General features: G+C 37.2%; 1 protein-coding gene across 1 annotated transcript; it reads left to right on the top strand.

The window, feature by feature from the left end:
* Nucleotides 1-11,261: 11,261 nt before the first annotated feature.
* On the top strand, nucleotides 11,262-14,652 carry IFNE (interferon epsilon). Its single transcript, XM_024558273.3, has 2 exons — nucleotides 11,262-11,894; nucleotides 13,970-14,652. The coding sequence occupies exon 1, from the start codon at nucleotides 11,270-11,272 to the stop codon at nucleotides 11,849-11,851; it is 582 nt and encodes a 193-aa protein (XP_024414041.2). The 5' UTR covers nucleotides 11,262-11,269; the 3' UTR covers nucleotides 11,852-11,894; nucleotides 13,970-14,652.
* Nucleotides 14,653-26,291: the final 11,639 nt, after the last annotated feature.

The raw sequence follows: 26,291 nt of genomic DNA, 5'->3' as shown, positions 1-26,291 counted from the left end.
AGAGCATTAGAGTTGAGATAACTTCTACTTCCAGCTGTGATGGATGATCATCTTCCTCCCATTTTTAACAACCAGAAAATGGAATAAAATATGTGAAACAATAGTTTTCAGACACTGGACAATGGGCAGAATAGGATAATGTAATGATCCTTGAGAAAAAAGAGATAAATATCATGTGCCCTACAATGCCCCAGCTTACTGTGTGGAGAGCACTTTTAGGCTACAGTGCAAGGAGGAGAAGGAAACAAATAGATCAGTGGTCTCACTGAATAAGTCAAAGACTGGAGTTCAGAGATGTGGCTAGATATTGGAAGGCAAAAACTGGAGAGGAGAGAAAGAGAGAGGGGAGGGGATATCTGTAGAAGGGACTGCTGGAGTCAGTAGCTGATTTGTGATCTGTAAATTACCTGAACCTGGAAAAGAATACCTGAAAAGGAGCAGAACAACTATCCCCAGGGCTGTCACGGGGCTGGAAATGTTTCATTTTGCATCAGCCTAAAGTGCAAAAACTTCCTAATACAGAGAGCATTCAGGAGAGTCCTTACATGAATATTCCCGTGGCAGTGGGATAACATTGCCCTACACTACAAAGTCTTCTCCGTCCATTCTAACAAAGCTTAAAAGCCAGCACCAAAAGAGCCAAACAGATTCCAGGTAACTTAACTATGTCCTAAAACAAAGCCCAATCATATACAAAGGCTTAACAAATCTAGTACCCAGTAAAATAAAACTTGCAATGTTCATAATCTAATCAAAAGCTAGAGGGAATGCAAAGAAGCAGGAATATAGGACCCATAAGCAGTAGCAAAAATAATCAAGAAAAGAAGGGCCAGAAATGACACAAATGATAGAATTAGTAGACAAGGAGGTTAAAACGCATTATGCATATACCCCACAAGCTCAATACAGTAGAAGAAAAGATGAAATGATGAAAAAAGAAATGAAAGATGTCAAGAAACAAATTGAACTAGAAGATGAAAAATGTAATTTTTTAATTTTATTTTTTATTGTATTTTTTCCAATATCATTTAGTCCTCTTATACTCCCCTCTCCCCTGCAATTACAACACTGTTGCCAATGTCCATGAGTCCTTTTTCCTTTTTGTTCAATCCCTCCATCCCCTAACCTCCCCCTCCTTAGCTGTCGCCCTGCTCTCTATTAATCTGTCTCTATTTTGCATTGTAATTCAGTTCACTAGATTCACATACGAGTGAAATCATATGGTATTTGTCTTTCTCTGACTGGCTTATCTCACTTTGCATAATGTTCTCCAGGTCAATCCATGCTGTTGCAAGGGTAAAATTTTCTTCTATTTTTATGGCCAAGTCGTATTCCATTGTGTAAATATCCCATAGTTGTTTTACCCACTCATCTACTGATGGACACTTGGACTACTTCCATATCTTAGCAATTGTAAATAATGCTGCAATGATCATAGGAATGCTTATGTTCTTTCAAATTGATATTTTAGGATCCTTTGGATATATTCAGAGAAGTGGGATCACTGGATCAAAAGGCAGATCCATTTTTAATTTTTTTAGGTGTCTCCATACTGCTCTCCCTGGCTGGTGTGGCTCAGTAGATTGAGCACTGGCCTGGGAACTGAAATGAAAAATATAGTATTGCAAGTGATAAATATACTGGGTAGGATTAACATAGCTAGTCCTAAGAAAGAGCTAAAGGAGTTTGTTAAAACCAAACTGGTACTACAACAAATGTTAAAGGACTTGTCTTAAGAAGAAGAAAAAGAGAAAGAAAAAGAACAGAAGAAAATAGTCTAACAATAAAATGGCACGAAATACCATATTTTTTGGACTATGAGACATACCTAGGTTTTAGAGGAGGAAAATAGGAAAAGAAAAAAAAAAACCCACTCCACTGCTGCCCCCCCACCCCACCCCCCTCAAGCCAGGTACACTACATTTGGACTATAAGACGCACCCGCCATTTTCTCCCAAATGGGAGGTGCGTCTTATAGACCAAAAATATGGTACATATCTCTCAATAATCACCTTAAATGTAAATGGCATAAATGCTCCAACCAAAAGACATATGGTAGCTCAATGGATAAGAACACAAAACCCATATATATATATATGCTGCCTCCAAGAGACCCATCTTACATCAAAAAATACCCACACAGTAAAAGTAAAGGGATGGAAAAGATATTTCATGCAAATGGAAAAGAAAAGAAAGCTGGGGTAGCAGTACTTATTCTGACAAAATAGACTTTAAATCCAAAGCTATAGTAAGAGACAAAGAAGGACGCTGAATAATGATAAAGGGAACAATTCAACAAGAGGGTATAGCCCTCGTAAACATTTATGTTCCCAGCATAGGAGCACCTAAATATGTGAAGCAAATCTTGATGGACATAGAGGGAGAGATCGACAGAAAGACAGTCATAGTCAGGGATTTTAAACAGCATTTTGACTTCAGTGGTTAGATTTTCCAGACAGAATCACCAAGGACACAGGGGCCTTAAATGACACACTAGACCAAATGGATTTAATTGATGCCATTTCACCCCAAAGCAGCAGCATATACATACTCTTCCAGTACACATGGAATATCTTCTAGGATAGACCATATGTTATGATGCAAAACAAGTCTCAATACATTTAAGAAAGTTGAAATCACATCAAGCATCTTCTCTGACCACAATGCTATGAAACTGGATATCAGTCACATGAAGAACACTGAAAAACACACAAAGACATGGAAGCTGAAAAACACGTTATTAAACAATGAATGGGTCAACAACAAGAGCAAGGTAGAAATCAAAAGATACCTTGAAACAAATGAAAAGGAGAACACAATGATCCAAAACCTGTGGGACACTGGGAAAGCTGTCCTAAAAGGGAAATTTGTAGCATTACAGGCCTATCTCAAAAACTAAGGAAAAGCTTAAATAAATAATCTAAGTTTACACTTAAAGGAACTTGAAAAAGAACAACAAACAAAGCCCAAAATGAGTAGAAAGAAGGAAATAAAGTACAAAAAAATGATACAAAAGATCAATGAATCTAAGAGTTGGTTCTTTGAAAAGATAAACAATATTGACAAACCTTTAACCAGACTCATCAGGAAACACAGAGAGAAGACCCAAATAAATAAAATTAAAGATGTAAGAGGAGAAATAACAACTGACACCAAGGAAATACAAAAGATTGTAAGAAAATATTATGAAGAACTATATGCCAACAAACTGGACAACCTGAATGAAATGGATGAATTCCTAGAAACATACAATCTTCCAAAACTAAATCAGAAAGAATCAGAGAATCTAAATAGATGGATTACACCTAGTGAAACTGAAGCAGTAATAAAATAAAAAATTAAAAAAAAAAACAAAACCCAAAACAAAAACCCTGGACTGGATGGCTTCGCAGGTAAATTTTACCAAACATTTCAAGAAGAGTTAACACCTCTCCTTATCAAACTATTTCAAAAAACTTGAGGAGAGAAGGCTCCCAAACTCGTTTTATGAAGCCAGCATTATCCTAATTTCAAAACCAGAAAAAGACACTACAGAGATAGAAAATTATACGCCAATATCCCCAGTAAACATAGATGCTAAAATCCTCAACATAATATTAGCAAACCAAATATAGCAATGCATCAAAAAGATCACACATCATGATCAAGTGGGATTTATTCCAGGAATGCAAGTTTGGTACAACACTGGCAACACAATAAATGTGATTCACCACATAAACAAAATGAAGGGTAAAAACCACACGATCATGTCAATAGTTGCAGAAAAAGCATTTGATAAAATCCAGCATTCATTTATGATAAAAACTCTCAGCAAAATGGGAATAAAGGGAACATATCTAAACATAATAAAGGCCATATATGACAAACCTAGTGCCAGCATCATATTCCATGGGCAAAAACTACATGTGTTACCTTTAAGATCGGGAATGAGACAGAGATGTCCGCTATCACCTCTTTTAATTCAACATAGTACTGGAAGTCTTAGCCACAGCATTACAAAAGGAGAAATAAAAAGCATCCAAATTGGAAAGGAAGAAGTAAAACTGTCTTTATTTGCAGATGACATAATACTGTACATAGACAACCCCAAAGATTCCACCAAGAAACTACTAGAACTGATTAATGAATTCAGCAAAGTATCAGGATACAAAATTAATATCCTGAAAGCAGCTACATTTTTACATGCCAATAATGAACTAACAGAAAAGAAAATTAAGAAAACAATCTCACCTTGACCAGTGTGACCCAATTGTCTGGGCATTGTCCTGTCAAGCAAAAGATCACCAGATCGACTCCCAGTCAGGGCATACGCCTGGGTTGTGGATTTGATCTCCAGTCAGGGAGTGTATAAGAGGCAACCAATTGATGTTACTTTCTCACATTGATGTTTCTTTCTCTTTCCCTTTCTCCCTCCCTTCCCCTCTCTCTAAAAATAAAAATAAAAATAATTTAAAAAAAAAGAAAACAATCCCATTCACACTTCCTAATAAAAAAAAAAAAAAAACACCTAGGAATAAACCTAACCAAGGATGTAAAAGACCTCTACTTGGAAAACTGTAAGACACTGACGAAGATACAAATAAGTGGAATCACATACTGTGTTCATGGATAGCAAAAACAACATGGTTAAAATGTCCATACTACCCAAAGCAATCTGTAGATTCATCACAATTCCTATCAAGATTCCAATGATGTATTTCACACAACTAGAATAAATATTTCAAAAATTTATATGAAATGACAAAAGGCCCTGCATAGCAACAGTGATCCTAGAAGGAAGAACAAAGTTGGAGGAATCATGCTACCTAATGTCAAATTATACTACAAGACCATAGTAATCAAAACAGTCTGGTACTGGCATAAAAACAGATACACAGATCAACAGAACTGAATAGAGAGCCCAGAAATAAACCCACAACTTTATATTCAATTAATATAAAGTGAGCACATACAATGGGCTAAAGATAGTTTATTCAATAAATTGAGTTGGGAAAATTGGACAGATATGTGAAGAAATATGAAAGCAAACCACCTTCTTACACCACATACCAGAATAAATTCAAAATGGATTGAAGATTTAAATGTTAGACCTGAAATCATAAAAATCCTCGAAGAAAACATAGGCCTCAAGATCTCAGGCATTGCTTGTAGCAATATTTTATCAGATATATCTCCCAAGGCAAGGGAATGAAAGAAAAAATTAATAAATGAGACTACATCAAACTAAAAATTTTTTGCACAGCAAAGGAAATCATCAACAACATAAAAGGACAATGCATGGAATAAGAGGACATCTGATAAGGGGTTAAAATACAAAATTTATAAAGAACTTATAAAACTCAACACCAAAAAAGAATCCAATCAAAAAATGGGCAAAGGACCTGAAGAGACACTTCTCCAAGGAGGACATACAAATCGCCAATAAACATGAAAAAATGCTTAACATCACTGATCATCAGAGAAATGCAAATTAAAACCACAATGAGATATCATCTCACACTTGTCAGAATGGCCATCATCAATAAATCAACAAACACCAAGTGCTGGCCAGGATGTGGAGAAAGGGGAATACTTTTGCACTGACAGTGGCAATGCAGATTAGTGCAGCCACTGTGGAAAGCAGTATGGAGATACCTCATAAAAATTAAAATTGGATCTGCCTTATGATCCAGTGATCCCACTTCTGGAAATTTATTCGAAGAAACCTGAAACACTAATTTGAAAGAACATAAGCACCCCTATGTTCATTGCAGCATTATTTACAAGAGCCACAATGTGGAAGCAGCCCAAGTGTCCATCAGTAGATGAGTGGGTAAAACCACTATGGGACATTTACAGGATGGAATGCTACTGAGCCATAAAAAAGAAAATTTTAAACTTTGTGACAGTATGGATGGACCAGGACAAAATTTTGCCAAGTGAAATAAGCCAGTCAGAGAAAGACAAATACTATATGGTTTCACTCATTTGTGAATCTAATGAACAAACTGAACTAACAGGGAAAATGGAGACAGGCTCATAGATATAGAGCAGGATGATAGCTAAGCTTGGGAGGGGAGGCTAGGGGGTGTAGGGATTGAGTATAAAAGGAAAAGGACTCATGAACCTGGACAACGGTGTGGTACTTGCTGGAGGCAGGAGGGTATAAGGGGACTAAGTGATAATGGAAAAAAATGCAATAAAAAATTTTTTTAGAAGAAGGCAAAATACTTTTTGAGATAAACAAAAGCCAAGAGAATTCATTGTCAGCAGACCTGAGATACAAGAAATATTATAGGAAGTGGAAATAAATTATATTGTTGAAATATCTTTACACTATATGTGGTATATAATATTATTTGAAAGTAAACTGTAATATACTAAATAAAGATATATGTTTTAAACCCTAGATAAGCTACTGTAAAAATGTAAAAAAACAGTATAGCTACAAATCAGCAGTGGAGATAAAGTGTAATAACTTTAAAAATCAATCCAAAGGAAGGAAAAAGAACATATGGCCAATTAGAAAACAAATAGTAAAATGGCACATGTACACCAAGCCATCTTGATAATCGTGGTGAATGCAAATGGTACAACCACTCCATTACAAAGCGAAGATTTTCAGACTGGACAAAAATACAAGATACAACTATATGCCATATATAAGAAACTCACTTGCAATATAAAAATCATGTGTAAGTTAGAAGTAAAAGGAAGATATACCACGCAAGCACTAATCAAAAGAAAGCATGAGTATATAATACAAGTTGATTTCAGACTAAGGAATATTATCAGACATAAAAAGGGACATTTTAAAATAAAAGGGTCATTTCATTAAGGGAAACAATAATCCTGAAAGTGATGCATCTAATAACATAGTTTTAGAATACATGAAGCAAAAACTGATAGAACTGAAGAGGAAGATGGACAAATCCAAACTTATAGTAGGCGATTTCAACGCTTCTCTCTTGGGTGATAGAACAAATAGAAATACAAGAAAGAAGATAGAAAATTTCAACAACACTGTCAATCAACTTGGCCTAATTAATATTTATAAAATAGTCCTATCAACAAAAACAGAATATAATTCTTTTGACTTTCCATGGAACAATAAGTAACCAAAATAGACCATAATCTGAGGCATAAAATGTCTCAATAAATTAAAACTATATGCTTTGACCACAATAGATTCAAATTAGATAACAATACCAGAAAGATATCTGGAAAAATCCCCAGATATTTGGAAATTAAACAACACATTTTTACATTATTATTGCAAATTGGATGAAAAAGATGTGAAAGTCTTAACTTTAGATTAGAGATTATTTTTATTTATCCTTAAAAATAAAGTTTTCCCGAAGCTCCACATTAAAGGTTTATAGATTTATGTTGAGACCAGGTCAAAATTTCATTGCCCGAATGATTAAGCAGAGTGTTATCAAAACAAGTATTATTCTTTTATATATTAAAAATGACCATAGGTCTTTCCAGAAGGAGGGAGACAGAGAAAGGAAGTAGAGAGGGAAAGAGAGACAGAAGGGGAGAAGGAAAGGGAGGGAAAGAGAGAGTAAGAGAGATTTCAAAAATATTACTGGAGTTGCTGCCACTAAAAACTATCCGGATATAAAGAGATCACACTCTTTCCAGAAGGCCAGAACAATTAAACTTATCCTTAAAAAAGTCACAAGAAAATAAAAATGCCCAATTTTTATTCACAACTTTTATCTGTAAAAATATTTTACTTATCTGTGAATCTCCAGGAATGTTACTAATTTAGTAGTTTAAGTGTAAGTTAACTAATATGCATTAGTTATATATTAGTTTAAGCATCATAGTAGATTTTATAATCTTTTTATCTTCTAATCCTCTAAAGTATTTTAATAGGTTATTTATTATTGTATATTTTTCCATTACCATTTATCCCCCTTATATCCTCTTCCACCTCCACCCACCTCTCTCCCATCTGCAATCACCACACTGTTATCTGTGACCATGAGGCCCTTTCCTTTTTTGCTTGAAACCTTCACCCCTGACCTCCCCATTAGAGCTGTCAACCTGCTGTCCATCTATGAGTCTGTCTGTATTTTGCTTGTTAGTTCAGTTTGTTCATTAAATGCCACATATACGTGAGATCATATGGTATTTGGCTTTCTGACTGACTTATTTCACTTGGCACAATGTTGTCCTGGTCCACCCATACTGTCACAAAGGCTAAAATTTTCTTTTTTATGGCTGAGTAGCATTCCATCCTGTAAATGTCCCATAGTTGTTTTACCCACTCATCTACTGATGGACACTTGGGCTGCTTCTACATTGCGGCTCTTGTAAATAATGCTGCAATGGACATAGGGGTGCTTATGTTCTTTCAAATTAGTGTTTCAGGTTTCTTGGGATAAATTTCCAGAAGTGGGATCACTGGGTAATAAGGCAGTTCCATTTTTTAATTTATTGAGGTAACTGCACACTGCCTTCCACAGTGGCTGCACCAGTCTGCATTCCCACCAAGAGTACAAAAGGGTTCCCCTTTCTCCACACCCTCACCAGCACTCGTGGTTTGTTGATTTGTTGGTGATGGCCATTCTGACAGGTGTGACATGGTATCTCATTCTGGTTTTAATTTGCATTTCTCTGATGATCAGTGATCTTGAGCATTTTTTCATATGTTTATTCGCCACCTGTGTCCTCTTTGGAGAAGTATCTCTTCAGGTCCTTTGCCCATTTTTTAGTTGGATTTTATATTCTTGTTGTTGTTTTTCCTTTGCCCATTTTTTAATTGGATTTTATATTCTTGTTGTTGTTTTTCAGGGTTGAGTTTTATAAGTTCTTTATAAATTTTGGATATTAACCCTTTATCAGGTGTATTGGTGAATATGTTCTCCCATTCCATGGGTTGTCTGTTTATTTTGCTGTGCAAACATTTTTTTAGTTTGATGTAGTCCCATTTATTTATTTTTTCTTTTTTTAATGTCCATAGTTTTTTTTTATTGCTGTTCAATTACAGTTGTCTGCATTTTCTCCCCTCACCCCCACACCACCCCAGACAAACCCACCTCCCTCCCCCACCTCCACCCTCCCCCTTGGCTTTGTCCATGTGTCCTTTACAGTAGTTCCTGAAAACCCCTCTCCCCACTTTTGTTTCCCTTGCCTGAGGAGATGTATCAGAAAAAATATTGCTGTAAGCAATGTTCAAGGTTTTACTGCCTATGTTTTCTTCTAGGATAAAGTGTTTCATAAATTAGAGTTTAAAAATGAAAAAACTGAGGGCAAAAGTAATTTGCACACAGTCACAGAACCAGTAAATGGTAGAGGGAATACTCTAATCTAGATCTCCATGACTTCAATACACAAATTCCACAATTTGAAGGATAAAAGTGATTTCCTTCTTTTTCTCCATTCATTTCTTAAACATGTAACTTCTCTAGCAGTCAGTAGAAAAGAACAGAGCCCTTTAGTCTGAATGACTTTGTAAAGTCACTGGTTCCCTAGGAGAGTGTGTGCGTGCAAGGTTTTTACTCTGTCCCATGCAGTTCCCAGTCAGCCTCAGCCACTTCGGCATCTCTCTCTTTGTTGGAAAAACCATCACTGCCTGGGTCCAGCACCACTCCGTTCTGGATCGTTTGTACCGGAGGCTTCACCTGCCTCCTGCAGCTCACCAGGTGCACGGGCCAACCTTGTGTGCATGGAAGGGGCATCTCTACTCATTCCACCTGCCAGCCACCCCAGCATGCCACATCTACACCCACAGGCACTATGAAAACATGAACGAGGTATTTAGACATATGTCAGCCTGACCGACACTATTGTCCCAATTAGAGGAACACTATGTGCAGATGTCAAATAACTAGTAACTCTAATAGAATTATTGGGTAACTTTTGATCAAGTGAAAAGTTTTAAAACTTCTCAAAAGCATATGCTTTACAGAACAATATCCAGGACAAAGCCTGCATGACTTAGATGTTAAGTTTGAAGTCATGGGTGCATAATATAATCTACCTTTGAACAGAATTACCACTCTGTTCAGTTAGGTGTGGAGTTTTCTTTTCTTTCCAACTCCCACTCCTTGACATGAGCTTAAAGTTTATTTACCTTGTTAGTTTAAGTAAGAGATTTCTGTAGTTTGACTCTCATGGACCTCTGAAAGTTCAAATTCCACCACACCCAAAATGTTAGTAACCTTTTGATGAATGCAATTGAACTTTTGTACAAGGAAAGACTCCTCCATAGAGCATGCTGGCTCAGTTAATTTCAACTTATTAGTCAGACTAACTAAGGGACAACAACATAGAGCTGAGCTTATAGATGAAGAAACTGTACATGTTTTCAGAGTGTCTCCTTTCAACACTTAGAATTTTGCACACCAACTGCCTGAAGAAAAATGGTCAAAGATAAGATGTTATAAGTTGTATTACTTTGTGGTAGAGCACATGGATTCACTTCAAGTTAGTATGTGAATTAAGCTCCTACTATAGGATGGTTTGGGGATGATTCAAGAACATTACATTCAAGCTCACCTCCTGCTGTGTGGCCCGGTTCCTAACAGGCCCGGACTGGTAGCTGTCCATGGCCAGGAGGTTGAGGACCCCTGCTATCTGCCATGTCTAATATTCTGCAATAGCAATAATTTTTAATGACCTTTTTCTCATTTTTGTCTTTCACATTACATAGACTAGAATCTTAGGCACTAAACTGCTTGGATAAGACATAAAACAATTTAAGATTGCTGGAACATATTTTAAGATTAATTTGTTCAAGCATTTGTACAAACTTACAGTTCTACTTGAAGTTTTAAATTTAGTAGTCTGTGTGGATTTTAATTTTTGCTCCCAAGTGCCATATAGATGCTACTAAGCTTCTGATAAACATTACTCTGTGAAAAACTATCCCTTTAAAAAAATATTACTCTCAGTAAAATATGTTTAATAAGCTTAACTAAATATTTAGAAAGCATATTGTGTTCTTTGTGTGTGTAATAAATAATGAGAATAATAGAAGATCTTATCGGATGACTAGTCTGTAATTGTGTCAAGAAAAGAATACAATGACACAAGTTCTTCCAGTTACTTCCTCAAACAGCCAAAATAGGGGAAGTGAAGGAAAGGTCCCATAAACACTGTGACTAGAGAACCAAAAAGCTTGAAGTGTAAACTTGGAGAAATGACAGCTTTAGAAAACAAAACCAACGAAGGAGAACACCTTTCAGGACAATCTGAGGTGCGTGAAAGGCAAACCTTCACTGGAGCTGGAGCTTCACGGTCTGCGGAAAGATCAGTGGCATGTTAGACCTTCACCATGATTAACAAGCACTTCTTTGAACTTGGGTTGGTGCTTCTGGCCTCTTCCACTCTCCTCTCTCTTGAACTGAAACTGGTTCTCTTCCAACAAAGAAGAGTGAACAGAGAAAGTTATAAACTTTTGAATCATTTGCAGACCTCATCAGTTCAGCAGTGTCTCCCACACAGGAAAAACTTCCTGCTTCCCCAGAAGGCTATCAGTCCTCACCAGTACGAGAAAGGACATGCACTGACCATTCTTCATGAGACACTTCAGCAGACCTTTGACCTCTTTGGGGCAAATATTTCTCTGGATGGTTGGGAGGAAAGTCAGATGAAGAAGTTCCTCGTTGAACTTCATCAACAACTAGAATACCTAGAAACATTCATGGAACCACAAGCAGATCAGAAAAGGGGTTCCGTAGGTAGTGACAACCTTAGGTTACAGGTTAAAATGTACTTCCGAAGGATTCGCGATTACCTGGAAAACCAGGAATACAGCAGCTGTGCCTGGACCATTGTCCAAGTGGAAATCAACCGGTGTCTCTTCTTTGTGTTCCGACTCACAGGAAAGCTGAGTAAACAAGAAATGGACCCTTGAACCATGTGAAGCAAGAGGCAACTTCAGGCTTTAAAAGCATAAGGTAGGTAGAGGTGTGGAAGGACTTCTCCAGACGTCATTAATTCTTTTTGTCATGAAATGGTAGCATAGTTTTGGTTTTGTGAGCATACATGTATTTGTACCTTTAAGATTATGGACATTGACAAATGTTTTATTTCAGTAATGTCACTTTACATTTCCTATCCATCTTAAATTTTTATGAGTTGAAATCTATTAATATTTCATAATTGGTTCCTCGAATGGGTATCTCTTCATGAAAGTTAGGTGGGTAAATATAATAAAATATGTTTCCACTGTAATCATACTTTTCCAGTCAATAGGACATCATTCCAGTGATTTTCTTATTTGCCAGAAATTGATAGAAACAATGAGAAATACTAGGAACAATTTGCATTGCATGATTTGAATATATCATCACACACTGAATATTTGTTATAGGTGACAAAAATAGAAATATAACTAAAATATATGAACAAACAGTTTGCAGAGGGAAAAAATGAAAAGGAGCTCAACCTCATTCATAGTAATGAAAGTACAAATTGTAAGTGAAGAACATGACATTTATAAACTATCAGGTATGTAAAAGCGCAAAGTTTGATTTTAAAAAATTCTTGCAGAGACTTTGGGGAGGGATGCTCTTAAAATTTTCCAGGACACTAGAAATTGATATGATCACTGCGGAGGCATTGTGGTGTCTCTGTCAAAATTACAGATGCATATAGTCTGTGATCGATCCATTCTAGGTTTGGAAATGTATCCTAGAAAAAATACTTGCGCATGTGTAAAATGACTTATATAAATACACCACTATTCATTGCAACATTATTTATAATATCAAAAGACAGGAAACCACCCAAATTCTTCTAATTAGAGACTGGCAATGTGTAGTCAAACAAAGGAACACTATTCATCAGGAGTAAAGCATGAGGGTTGCCCTTTCCATAAAAATAGTCAAAAAATAAAGTAAAAGAGTAAAAAAAGTAAGGAAGTTGCAAAAGTGTGTATAAAATTCTATATTTGAAATTACAATATGAAATTTATATTTGACCTTATTTATGTATAAATAAGTAAAGGATATATGAGAAATAAATTGCAATGATTACTTGTATTGGGGGAGGGAAGGAAGAGAGACTAAGGGAGGAAAACAGAGTGGGAAAGGTTTTACAACATGTTTCCATATTTAAATTTTTAAGTATGTGAATTTTGCCAACCAAAATAGTAAATTGAAATGTATCTAACAAGTCAGAGTTGCCAGAAGTCTGGATGGATACTTCCTGGTGAAAGGAAGTGCCAGGTGCAGGTTAGAAGCAACAGGACTGAGCCAGCCTGGCCCCGGTTGGGGTGGGCGGAAGGAGGAGGGCTGGACAGAGAGAAGAGCACCTGTGCCAAGGGAGAAGGTTCCTGCTCCTGGGACAGGCCAGTGAGGAAGGAGTCCAGCTCTTCCAGCTAGGAGCTCCCAGAAATCATTAAGGAACAAATGTGGGGCCAGGGAAACTGAAATTCACTGAGCCTTGGTTACTTTCCCACAGTCATAGTGACCTTTGTCCACTGTAAGAAGCAGAGCCACGCTCCCCAAATCTGCATCTAGTTCTACTACTTTGTCGTGTTCGGCTCCAGATTCATTCTATATTTTGAGATAAAGGTTATCACTGAATGTAAATCTTGCTGAAGAACAAAACGTATTCTATTTCAGCTTAATTAGTGTAAGTAAGTGTATTAGCTCTTGGCAGATGCTTCTACACTTGGCCTAAAAGGGATGAGGAGGAACCAAATAGGACCCTGGGAGTGACGCAGGGCCAGCTACAATAGCAAAGGGAGCAAGGAAGCAGAGGCTGGGCACTCAGGAGAAAGTCCTTGTCAAGTTCACATTTCAACCTGAAAGTTGACCTGTTTACCTGGAAGTAGGGAAGTGGAAAGAACAGAAACATTTACCAAAACTCAACTGTAAACACAGTTCATTTGCTTCTCACGTCTGCAGAAATTTTGTTGTTTTTTTTAAACCAGGAAATTTTCCAAATTAAATATTTCATTTAACATGTTATTCAATTCTCAAATTAACCTTGCAGGGTAGTTACATTATTATCTTTTTTTTCTTAGGTGAGGAGAAGACAGCTTTAAAGGTTAAGCAGTTTGCTCAAAGTAACACCATAAGCCACAAGGTAGCAAATGCCAGAGCAAAGATTCCTTCCCAAGTCTGCCTGACTTGAAAGCCAGCACCGTGTGCTAGACACCACAGACCTGAAGGACGTCATACAGTATCACTGCAAAGTAATGGTAACACTAATGGTAACCATTTGCTGCTGTCTTTTCTCACTCAAGTTCACACACTCCTTACAGTCTTGCATTAAAGAAAGGACATTTTATCTACCTGGATATTTCTTTCCTAATAATTTAGGAAAACAGGATGGGGGAGCTGCTAAGCGGAAACTTAAAGCAGATAATACTCCAAGTAGAAGCTGAAACCAATACTTTACATGCTGTTGTGTCCCCAAACATTTAGCTTTACTAAGTTGACATCCTGCTTGTATAAATGTTATAACTGCTTCATACAAATAAAAATTGCTTGCTTTTAAATATGTGCCCTTTTAAAACTTTAAAACCAGAGTTCTAAACTTATAGATCTTAAGGAAGGGAAATACTTTAAAAGTCTAGACTCCCTACTAGTAGTCATCTGTGGGTGGGTTCGGAGTAAAGGCAAGTTCATTCGTAATCATAGGCTGCATCATTGCAGTTATTCTTATGTCTACATGCACTTGGCTAAATAGATTATTAAATCAACAAATGGGTTACAAAAGAAATATAGCATCATATTTTCTATAAATAAAACATGCATGAAGCATATCTGAAGAGAAATGCACTAAAATGTTTACAGTAGTACTATATGTGCAATAGAATTTTCATTTTCTTACACTTTTTGGATTAAATATTTCTCCCATGTATATGATCATTTAGAACCAGAAAGAAAATTGTTATTTTTGAAATTTAAAAAAATAAATAAAAAGTATGGCCCCTTATAGAAATTTGGCTTAGGGTACTTATCACCTTCAGTAAATTAAGTCCCGTGCATCAGAATCATCTGAAGGGCTTGTTAGAGCAGGTTAAATGATGACCTGACCGGTATGGCTCACTTGGTTGGACATTGTTCTGCAAAGCGAAGGATCACCGGTCGGCTGGGGTACATACCTGGGGTTGTCGGTTTGGTCCCCACTTGGGGCACGTACAAGGGCAACTGATCAATGTTTCTCTCTCACATTGATGTTTCTCCCCTTCCCTTTCCATTCTCTCTAAAAATAAATAAATATAATCTTTTTTTTAAAAGCCAGATTGAATGGCTTCAGCCCCAGTTTTTCTGACCCAGCAGGTCCGTGGTGGGGCCCGAGTATTTGCATTTTGAATGATTTCTAGGTAATGGTGATGGTGCTGGTCCTGTGACTACACATTACAAACCACATGCCTGTTTATTGATAGCCTTAGCGTACTTTAAGCAGATGAAGGCATGGTGTCCTTGAGGTTACTGATCTCATATGTCCTCACAATAAATGGAGGGAAGCAAGCATCCTAGACTGGAGAGAATTGGTAAGGATAATTTCTTTTCTTTCATTCTTTATTTTTCCTACTGTTTTTTTTAATTTTTTAAAATTTTATTGTTGTTCAAGTACTGTTGTCTGCATTTTCCTCCCACCACTCCCCCCAACCCCAGCCATCCCCACCTTCCTCCCCTAAATCCACCCTACCTTGGTTTTGTCCATATGTCCTTATAGTTGTTCCTGAAAACCTTTCCCTCCTTTCCCCCCATTATCCCCCCCACCTCCCCTCTGATTACTGTCAGATGGTTCTTAATTTCAATGCCTCTGGTTATATTTTTTTTTCTCGTTTGTTTTCTTGATTAGGTTCCACTTAAAGGTGAGATCACATGGTATTTGTCTTTCACCACCTGGCTCATTTCACTTAGCATAATGCTCTCCAGTTCCATCCATGCTGTCATGAAGGGTAGGAGTTCCTTCTTTCTGCTGCATAGTATTCCATTGTGTAAATGTAGGACAGTTTCTTTTCTATCACTACCTTTTCACAGCAGCCAGATTCGATCGACTTTTTCCCTCTTAAAGAAGCTGTATGTAGGAACTATCATATCTCAGGTGCTCCCCATAACAATAACTGACTTTTAAGGAAAATGGTCCAAACCAAGTTTTTTTTTCTCTAAGGGTTTCTGATCCTCATGCCCCTGATGAGTGAAATCAAAACTACAGCTGTAGCAATAACTGATTGGACAAAGAATATGTTGTGGACACAAAGAAACCAAACCTCTGGAAGACAGAAAATTCCAGGGAGAAAGATGGCAAATTGATTCATTGATTCTCTACTGAGAAGTATAAATGTTTGATAATTAGAGATTTTAGGGTCATTCTTGAAATTGTTGAAATTGGTCATTTAGCCCAAGTTTTCTCCCCTGTCCTGGGGTCCAATGACTGGTAGGTGTGAAGGTATAAAGGCTAAAACTTCTCACTTCACCTCTGAAGGGTCATCCCAGCTTCAGAGTGTCCCCCACAGCCTGTAGTTAGCCAAGGCTGCTGCGTAAGTCCTCTGCAGCTCCGCTATCCCCTCTGCTCGATCCTCCTGCCTTCTCTCTGCACAAGTGTGGATCCCATAGCACTCCCTGGTAAACTCCATGCATGGTGTTTTTATCTCATTTCTGCTTTCTTGGCACCTGACATCTAGTAGCATAGCATACAGACCTTCCATTTAGAGCCATTGAAAACCCAGCTTATGGGTGGGGTGGAGGGGATAGGGAGAAAAGGCAGACAACTATAATTGAATAACAATAAATTTTTTTAAAAAAGAAAGAAAACCCACCTTACATGCTATTTCCTTGGCCAAGTACATATTCTCTTCCTAATGTGTGTTATTATCATACTTGCTATTCATGACTCACTTAAAAATTTTCCCTTCACAGAAAGCCCTTGTAGCCTAATTTGCCTGAATCTATTTGCCCCTCAAGAGCACTACTCTTATTATATCACAAAATGCATTGTATGTCCCTTTCTTTCAACTAGAGTGTAACCTACAATAGCTTCTTAACTCTTTAGCACTTTCTTCAATACATAACAGAGACAGTCTGAACATTGAATGAAGAAATTTAAAAAGCAGCGTTAAAAGAAAGAAGGGCTATATCAGTACCATATTGTCACGGTCTGTTACACGCGTGAGGAGACTCTCTATGTGGAGACTCTCTATGAGGAAGTCTTGTTGACTCTTTGTGCTGCTAAGAAGTTAGTTCCTATTGTTGTTTCTCAGTTTCTCTACTCATCCTGGATGGGCCATTTGAATTACTTCATTGAGTAAAAAGTAAAGTGTCTTTCTCTGATGAAGGGGTGGTTTCTTTCCTTGTATGGTAAGGGCACCACATAATAAGGATATGATATGTAGGGCAGAAGTCCAGGTGGGAGCCTCTCTTCTGACTATTCCAGTCACATGAAAAAGTCCTTTTCTCACAGGCCTTTGGTCCTCGTCAGCCTGATGATTAGTCAACTTTTATCTGCCAAGTAATAACAGAAACCACTGGCACCAGCTTGAATGTTTCCAGTGGGATCTATTTCAGGTTCAGTTTATTAAAAACTTAATATATTACAAAAATTATGAAAACAACATGCATATAGTGTAAATGGTTCAATTGTGCAAAGTGCAACACTCTTCCCATTGTTCTCTTCAAAAGACCACTTGCCTTGTTATTGTCCAAAATGAGTGGCCACTGGATTTTTCTGCCAGCTGTTAGTAAAATGATGACAATTTTTCTCATTTCTTTGGCTTATATTCTTGAAACATTGTAGGCAGGTGCAAGGTGGCCAGCATGGAGTGAGTGTTTAGTAGCCAGAGTCACGCTGCAGGCATGCAGAGAAGCGGCCATAAGGCAAAAGCAGTCCTGTGGGTTTACCTGCAATGCAAGAAGAATCCAGCTTCTTAGAAGTGCAGAAACCTGTTCGACTGAGTTTTTGTCACTGAAGGTGGGCATGTGTACTTCTCGGGAGGGGTGGAGCAAGGTTTGACTAGAACAAAGGGCAGGGTTCTCTTGCCCCACGAATCATACAACTTTTCCGTTGTAAGAGAGCGAAGTGCGCATTGTTTTTAGTGAATTTAGCCCAAGTTAAATTTCAATAAAAGCCTTGTATTAATTAAGGTATAGGTCTCGGGGAAGAAATTTAATTATTTCAAATAGAAATTCATATCATATGAATAAGAGGGTTATCAATCTGAACAAAATGGAGCTAATTTAAGAGAATTAAACATCAAATTCTTAGCTGGCATGTTATTCAGTATAGCAGACTTTTTTTTTTTTTAGTAACTGCTTCTGATCAATGTATTATTACTCCTTGGGAGAAGCTGTAGCTTTCCTGCTTATCTTTTTAAAATATATATTTCACTGTCAATGAGAAAGTATTTAATTTGAATAGGCACTTCACAAAAGAGGATGTCCAAATGATCCATAAACCTTGAAGAAAGTGTTCAATGTCATCACTGCTTGTGGAATGCAAATTAAAACCAAAATGTTATACCATGAAACACATACCAGAATGGCTAAAACTGAACAGATTAAATTAAAAAATCAAAATGACTGACATACGATTGTTGATATGGGGCTGTAAAATTGTTAGACCTTGGAAACTGTCTGGCAGTACTTATAAACACACGTAAACAATACCCTGTGACAAAGTCAGCTCGCTCCTGAGTATATACCCAACAGAAATTAGCGCTTAGGTCCGCAAAAGAAATGTCCAGGTGTACGCACAGAAGATTTAATGTAGTAGCCCCCACACGTGCCAAAGAAACAAAATGAAACTGTATTAAACTAGAATTGACACATCTATTCAAACTGTAACAGTACATAGCAATGGAAATCGTGAACTATTGATACACAGTCTACTATGGATGATTTCGCAGGTATGATATTGAGTAAAAAGCTGGATTCAAATTGTACCTGAAGAGTGTTTGCATTTCTAGAAAGTTCAGAAACCGTCTAGAAACTAATCTGAAGTGGGTGAGGATACCAGAGTAGTTAGATTTCTGGTGGGGGTGGTGGTGTTAAGAGGGCACAAAGGGAGCTTTACTTTTTAAGGAACCGTATTATCTATATATCATAATCACTCCAGTTCTTCTTGTTTGTTTTATAGCTTATTAATTTGCTATTATCCCACCACAATATTAAAAACTAGAGGGGAAAATAGGTATTGTTGCCTTGTACTTAAATTTTAATTTCACTTGTTTAAAAAGAAATGTTTGGTATTATTTGCATATATGTGTTTATTTCTCCTTAATTTGGACTCTTAAAAGTTATAATGTATGTTGTTTTTTTACAAATGTCACATCAAAATATTTGCAGTGACAGTTTCTTTTTCTCATGTTAGATACTGATGAATAGATTGTTCTGAATTGTTTCAGTAGTTGCATCAAAAATCCATGTTACTGATTGCATTATCCATTGTGGTAATTAGCTTAGGAATAATTTTCACAACAATTTTTCAGGTGTCATTTTATTTAAGTGGTAAATATATTTATGGAAATCTAGAATAAGTAATTAAAGAAAAATAAAGGTCAATAGGTAAGCTTCAAAATTGTGATGTCATGCTAACACCAGTACTATGTCATTTAGTAGCTAATATGATTGCATCAGACCTTTCACCATTGTGTATAACTATTTTTTAAGGGAACTTTTGATATTTTTTACAACCTGATTTTAGTAACTTGGCTTTGTCCTCTGGTGTCTCTTTGCTGAGAAGTATGTTTGAATGGCTGAGTGCTGGTGAAACAAAGGAACGAACAAACAGACCTTAGCTATGCTCATTAGGGATGAACACACATAACAAAACACATGGAGACATGGGTACCGGCTTATTTTATTTGCTTACTGTTGGCACTCAGAGCAATCACATTCTAGTAACTAATGTTATTTTGCTTTCTACTGCTTCAAACTGAAATCCCGTTTTGATACATTCCAGGAAAATAGCTTTAAGGTAGAATCTGTATGAAAAGAGGCCAAAAATAAATTAAACAGCATAGAAAACTTGATGTATATTTCAAATAATCAGAATTACTTTGATCCTGTTATATTTCAGGTTTGCATTGTTTAGCCCATTATGTCATTCAAAAGCTTTCAAAACTGCAACATTTCAACTTGATTTGAAGCATTCACAACCAACAAGGGAGTTCAACAATGGTTCCTATGAAAGTAATATTTTTCAAATGCAGAAAAAATGGATCATGTAACATATTCGGACAAATAAAGCTTCAAAGTCTTAATATTCTAAGTGCTTTTTATACACTGTCTCTGTGTAGACACTAGGATCTTTGCCGTTGTAATCCAATAGCTTTTACCTGCACACACACCCACGCACAAGAACAAAGGCACACACACACAAATCCCGCCCCCCACAGTCACCTGTGTGTGAATGATACACAGTGATTTTTTGACCAGATATCCCAGATTCTCACAGTACTCACACATGTTTAACTGCATCCCCATTCTCCAGCCCATACTCTCTGCTGGCTGTTTTCCTACACTAAGCATTTTTTACTTAGGAAGAATGTGGCTATAAACATATGAGCTATTTGATGGTGCTCCCTAAGCTTCAGCTTGTCTGAATATAGTTCCATCTTTCTTTTATAGATATAACCAAAGGAATAAATTTAAATAAGAGGCAGTAGTAAAACAGGATTGGCATAGAGCAGATGAGAGCTCCCCAGGTCCATGACCCAAGCCCTGCTGTTACATTATGCATGGCCTCCTTTCCTAGTTCTCCTCCATAAAAGTGTGTCCAGCTCATTACAGGTCCATGTCCCCAAACCTGTTGCTAAAAAGGGGATTCTAATTACTATTGACTAGTCTATGTTGACAGATGGGAAATCCTTAGTTTTTGTTGGAGAAAGATTAGGATGTTCCTCTTGTCTAGATTATGGCCTGAGTCACATCACAACACAGAAAAAATTAGGGCTTGATAGAAGTTCTTTGAATTCTTTAAATTTTTATGTAAAATATTTTTGGTCAGATTTGATAGATTTGTACAGGCACTTTGCCAAAGAATACAGCTCAATGTCAAGTAAAGACATGAAAAGATACTCAACATCATTAGTCATTTGGGAAATGCACATTAAAGCACAATTAAATACCACTTTCTGTCTATGGGGATGGCTAAAATTAAGAAGACCTCCATAACTAGTGCTGGAAAAAATGTAGGGTGACTGAAAGTCTTCACTGCTTGTGGAGATGTCAATGGTACAACTACTTTGGAAAATGGTTTGGCAGCTTCCCGAAATGCAAAACATGTAGCTTCAATATGATTTGGCCATCCCACCCTTAGACCTTTACCTAAGAGAAATGAGAGCATATATCCTCATAAATACATACACAAATGTTTAGAGTAGTTTTATTTGTATTACGAAACCCTGGGGGCAGGGGACTGTCTATCAACAAGTGAAATGAAAATTATCATAGTTCCATAAAATGAAATTTATTCAGCAATAAAAGAATCAACTATTGAAACATGATAAAATGTGGATGAATATTAACACTTTGAAGCTGAATGGAAGAACAAAAAGTACATACTGTATTTCCCACCCCCATAAAATTCTAGGAAATGCAAACTCATCTACAGGGGCAGAAAGCGCTGCCAGGGGGTGGGGAGGTAAGGGTGGAGAGGGATAGAAAAAGGGATTACAAAGGTGTGTGAAGGAACTTGGGGTGACGGGTATCTTCATTATCTTGATTGTTGGAATGGTTTTATGGATACATATACTATATGTGTACCCAAGCTTCTGATTTAGGTTTATATTCTCTGCAGGGAGTAGATCTTTGCTCCATCTGTCCCAGAAGACCTTGTCAGTGCCTCTTTCCATAAAGCCTGTCCCAGCACACCCTCCATGTCATGTTCGTACAGGAGTGTCCTTCCTGACTGGAACAGAGCCCCAGGAAGGACTTCTTAGCTGATGGAACAGTAAATGGTCAAGTGGGAACAGGATATTGAATCAGAGGAGTCCTGTTTGGTGCAAATTCAGGCTCTATAAGGAAACAAATCATTACCATGAGGAGCAGAAACATAGGTTTAAAACCTTGAAGAGTTGAGAGAAAAATAAAGATATGCTTTTTACTTATTCATACCACTAATAAAACTCATGTTACAGAAGAAATAGACTGCCAAGATTCAAACATTACTTTTATATAAAATTATCATAAATTTTTTATTTATTAAATGAGAAACATTATTAGCATTTTCTTATTTCTGTATTAGTAGAAAACTCTGACTGCTATCTAAAGTGTTAAGTGATCGATGCTGTCTGCTCAACCTCCAGCCTTCAAACAGTCCAGCGAAAGACTGCTGCTCCCCAAGCTTTCTCCCGGCAATGCACAGACAGTGCTCTTTCTCCCGTTGCAAATGCATGGAATATTGAGCTAAGATGAACATCCCTTGCGTCGATCTAATAGGAATGTTGGAAACATTAAAAAATCAATTTTAAACATAGAGCTAACTTTTGAGACGGTAGTTCCAGTTCTAGTATGGCAATATTCGTGTCCCGTGTTTAGTTGTCGCAGTCAGTGGCCAGTACAGAACCAACAAGCTCCTGCAGGGTCTTCGTCAAATTGCTGGGAGGCCCGGAAGTACTGCTTCACGCAAGCAGTTTGCAAAGAAAGTTCCAGAGAAACAAAAGCTATTTCAGGAGGATGATGGAATTCTCGAGCAAGTGAAGTGTGGGGTAGTTGCGCCCTCCTGTCTAGAGCTGCGGTGTTTCTCACAGTGGGCGGAACAGCAGAAGCCGTCTGTCAGCTGCCTATTGCTTCACTTCCCAAGAAACAGAAGTGACTTCAGCTTATCCTCCCAGCAATCAATTGTTTCAGTTTCATTCGACTCTCTATCGACCAGTAAGCTGATAAATAACTGAGTTCTTCTCTGGGGATCAATATTCACTGACTTCTACTAACTGCCACCAATAAAGAAATCTTTACTATGAAAAAAATTCAAAAAAAACCCCCAAATATATAGCCATTTTTGAAATACACAAAGATATCAAAGTTCCAGAAAAACAAAAGAAAGTCAAATTATGCCATTTCTACCTTTTTATTTCCCCAAATCCTAATATTTAGGTATAATTAAATATCAATTTTCACCAATGTGATCATTCTCTTTCTTTAACTTGCTTTTTCACTCAAGAAAGCACTCGTAATTATGTGAACACCCTTGAATGCTGCCGAGTATTGGTCTGCATCATTTAATTTAATATAGCTGAACAATATAATATAAAGGAGTCATAGTTTACTTAACTAGTCACCTGTACTGGAACATTAAGTTGACTTCAATTAACTTTCTTGTAGATAATGCTATCCAATGAACGAATCTGAGTATTATTCAGTGTTTCTGTAAGACAGACTCCTATATTCACTGGGTCTAATGACTTAGAATTTTTTTTTAATTTTTTATTGTTATTCAATTACAGTTGTGTGCCTTTTCTCCCCAATGACTTAGAATTTTTGACGTTACTAAACTAACCACCAATAATGTTTGAAATTTTTGCACTTCTACCAAGTGTGTGTAAGTGTACACTCTTACTCCATCTATCACCAACTAGTCTATTTTTGTTTATCAGCTTTGTCACCTGATATTTCATTTTTCTGCAAAATCCATGGTCATGAGGGAGGCTGATTATTCACCAAATCCATGATCACAAGGGAGGGGAAGGCTGATTATCTGACACATGCATATTTTCTACTCAGTTATTTCTGCTTCTGTAAACTGTCTATATTATTTTGCTCAGATATTTATTGAATTCTTAAACTTTCTTGAAAATGTTGGTGCTCTATTATACATTATAAAGTTTTTTAACCTCATGCAATTTAAATTTTATTATTTGTTTTTGCTGGAAAGATTTTCTAAAACATTAATATGTTAAAATATGTTTTTCTATTCTTCTATGGTCTTTAGCTCTCAACCTTCTCCCATCTTTGTAGCTGTTGCCAGAACGGACGGATGTAGGTTCTTTCACTATCCTCATTTTATAGGGAAGAAAACAGAGCCACGGAGAGATTAAACAACTTCCCCAAGGTCGTGATCTTGTTTGGAATTCAGACCCTCTGACTCCACATCCTTTACCAATTCTAGGACTATTACTGCCCATAAGAACCAGAGATTGCTGAGAATCTGATCACCTTCTCTCCAGAACAATCTTAAATAAATAAATAATAAGTTCTTCCTCCCGAGTTCCGATTTGTCCTAGCAATGACAGGCACTATTGCCTTATGACAATTTATGATAAATTAACTTATAATACAATTAATTTAGTCATCACTTTCCTTATACAAACCAATCTGGTCACAAACCAATCTTGTTATCCTGAGGATGTTTCCTTCTAAGTTTGACTAGCCGTCTTTTCTAAGAATTGAATTTGGGTGGTACATACATGTTGTTCTATATGAAGTGCTGATTTTCAGGCTTTGTTGAATTTCCAGTCTGAAGCTCTGATTATCTCCTCCAACAATCAGCCATCCTACAACTTGCCTTAAAATGTAGCTGAAGGTAGAGAACCACAAGTATAACAGCCCACCAAGATCTCCCACAGGATAGAGCAGCAGACCTTCAACTTGGCAAATCGACACATTTGTAACTTAAATGAAATAAACTTGACATCTTCTATTGTTATCTGCAACTAAGAGTCCTATACACCAGAATTTGCTGAGTTTCTTACATTTCAAATTTTTGAGCTGCTGCTGGCTCTTACAACCTTTTCATAATTTTTGATGCTTTGTTTATTGAATAAATGAGCAGCGTATGACCGGTGTAGTCTCCTAGAGGAATCAGAACTTACAAGCACCTAAACACAGTTCAGATGAGCTCCTGGATTCTTCATCAGCTTGTGTAATGTAGATGTGGGCAGTGCTGGTGCTGCAGCTGCCTTTATTTACTGTTTCTGTGCCTGGCTGGTTATCAGGGCACCTTGACCTCTGCAGAGGAGGGCTTGGCAGGTGGGGAGAGTCCAGGCTTGGCCACGTTCACACTCTCACTCCTGCAGCCAGCAAAACTCAGCTGCCTGTCAATGGCACTGCCGCACGACCCTGCCTCCCCTCGTTCTCTCCCCCAGGTGACCACACACGTCTTGGACAGCCAAAGTCCAGAGCCTGGGCAGGGCCTGTGCGTGACTGGGCAGTGGCAAAGAATGGCAGTGCTCACTCATCCTCAGCCCTGCTTTGCCAGCCCCATGTCTCAGTGCTCCAATACCTTGGAACATACAAGTTCATAAGAAAATGAACAAAAAGTAAAGTTACATGTATATGTATAGCATGTATACATATAGAAACTGCCAGTGGGTGGATCAATCCCGAGTCCTGAATTACAAGGTATGGATGACTCCTCAAGTTTCATATTATGGAATCCTGTCAACATTGTTTAAATTTAAACTGATGCAATCACTGAACTCTCTTACTCCATGTTCTTTTTTTTGTGGCTAATGTTAATTTTTCCTGCATGTTACTTAATAATTGTTCTTTGCCTTTGGTTTTGGGGGAGAAGAAACTTCTGATCAGCTTCTTTCATTCAGTTTTATTGGATATCTTATTCCTTGTTATAAATAGCCTTTTGCGGTCTCACAAATGTCTATGATTTTCATGAAGCCAAAGCTCTTGACCTTAGAACAACTCTAATGTTAAACAAGAAATAATGCAAACAATAATATTAAAAATAGAAAGGAATTCTGGCCCTGGCTGGTGTGGCTCAGTGGACTGAGCCTGTGAACCAAAGGGTCACTGGTTCGATAACCAGTCAGGGCACATGCCTGTGTTGCGGGCCAGGTCCCCAGCAGAGGCCACGTGAGAGGCAACCACTGGTGTTTCCCTCCTTCTCTTTCTTGCTCCCTTCCCATCTCTCTAAAAATAAATAAAAATAAAATCTTTTTAAAAAATAAAAGGGAATTCTTGACCTTAGCTACCTCAACTTTAAATGAGTTTTAAAATACCCATAGTAAAAGAAGTATAGCAATAAGTGCAGTTCAGTAATCATGTTAATAAAGCAAACAATCTAAAAATAGTTGTGTTATCAGAATCAATTAGATTTAGGGTAAAGATATATGTGTTTCAATAAGGAAAAAATTAACACTTCAAATAACATTCTAGGGAAATTGGCACTCTAACAGAAAGTAATTTACATTATCATATCATAGATTTAAAAACTGCTGATGGAATACTGAATTTAATGTTAAAATTGATTAAAAGAAGAGGATTTGAATATGCGTGAAGTCAAAAGAGGAATGTGACTAGGAGGAGGCTTGGTTCTATGTCCTAAGGCCTTGGAGAAACATACAAGGACATGTCCAGCTCTTTATATACAGGTGAAATTACACACAAGTGTACATCAAAAGAATATGGGTAAAATTTATAGAAAAGGTTTATGTC

The sequence above is a fragment of the Desmodus rotundus genome, chromosome 1 (assembly GCF_022682495.2).
Source record: "Desmodus rotundus isolate HL8 chromosome 1, HLdesRot8A.1, whole genome shotgun sequence".
In the NCBI taxonomy this organism is placed as follows: domain Eukaryota; kingdom Metazoa; phylum Chordata; class Mammalia; order Chiroptera; family Phyllostomidae; genus Desmodus; species Desmodus rotundus.
The sequence above is the reverse complement of the archived record's forward strand: the minus strand, read 5'-3'. Positions and strand labels throughout refer to the sequence as shown.

What these genes read in the sequence shown, in the direction of transcription:
- IFNE (XM_024558273.3), top strand. Translation starts at nt 11,270, where the DNA reads ATGATTAACAAGCACTTCTTTGAACTTGGGTTGGTGCTTCTGGCCTCT.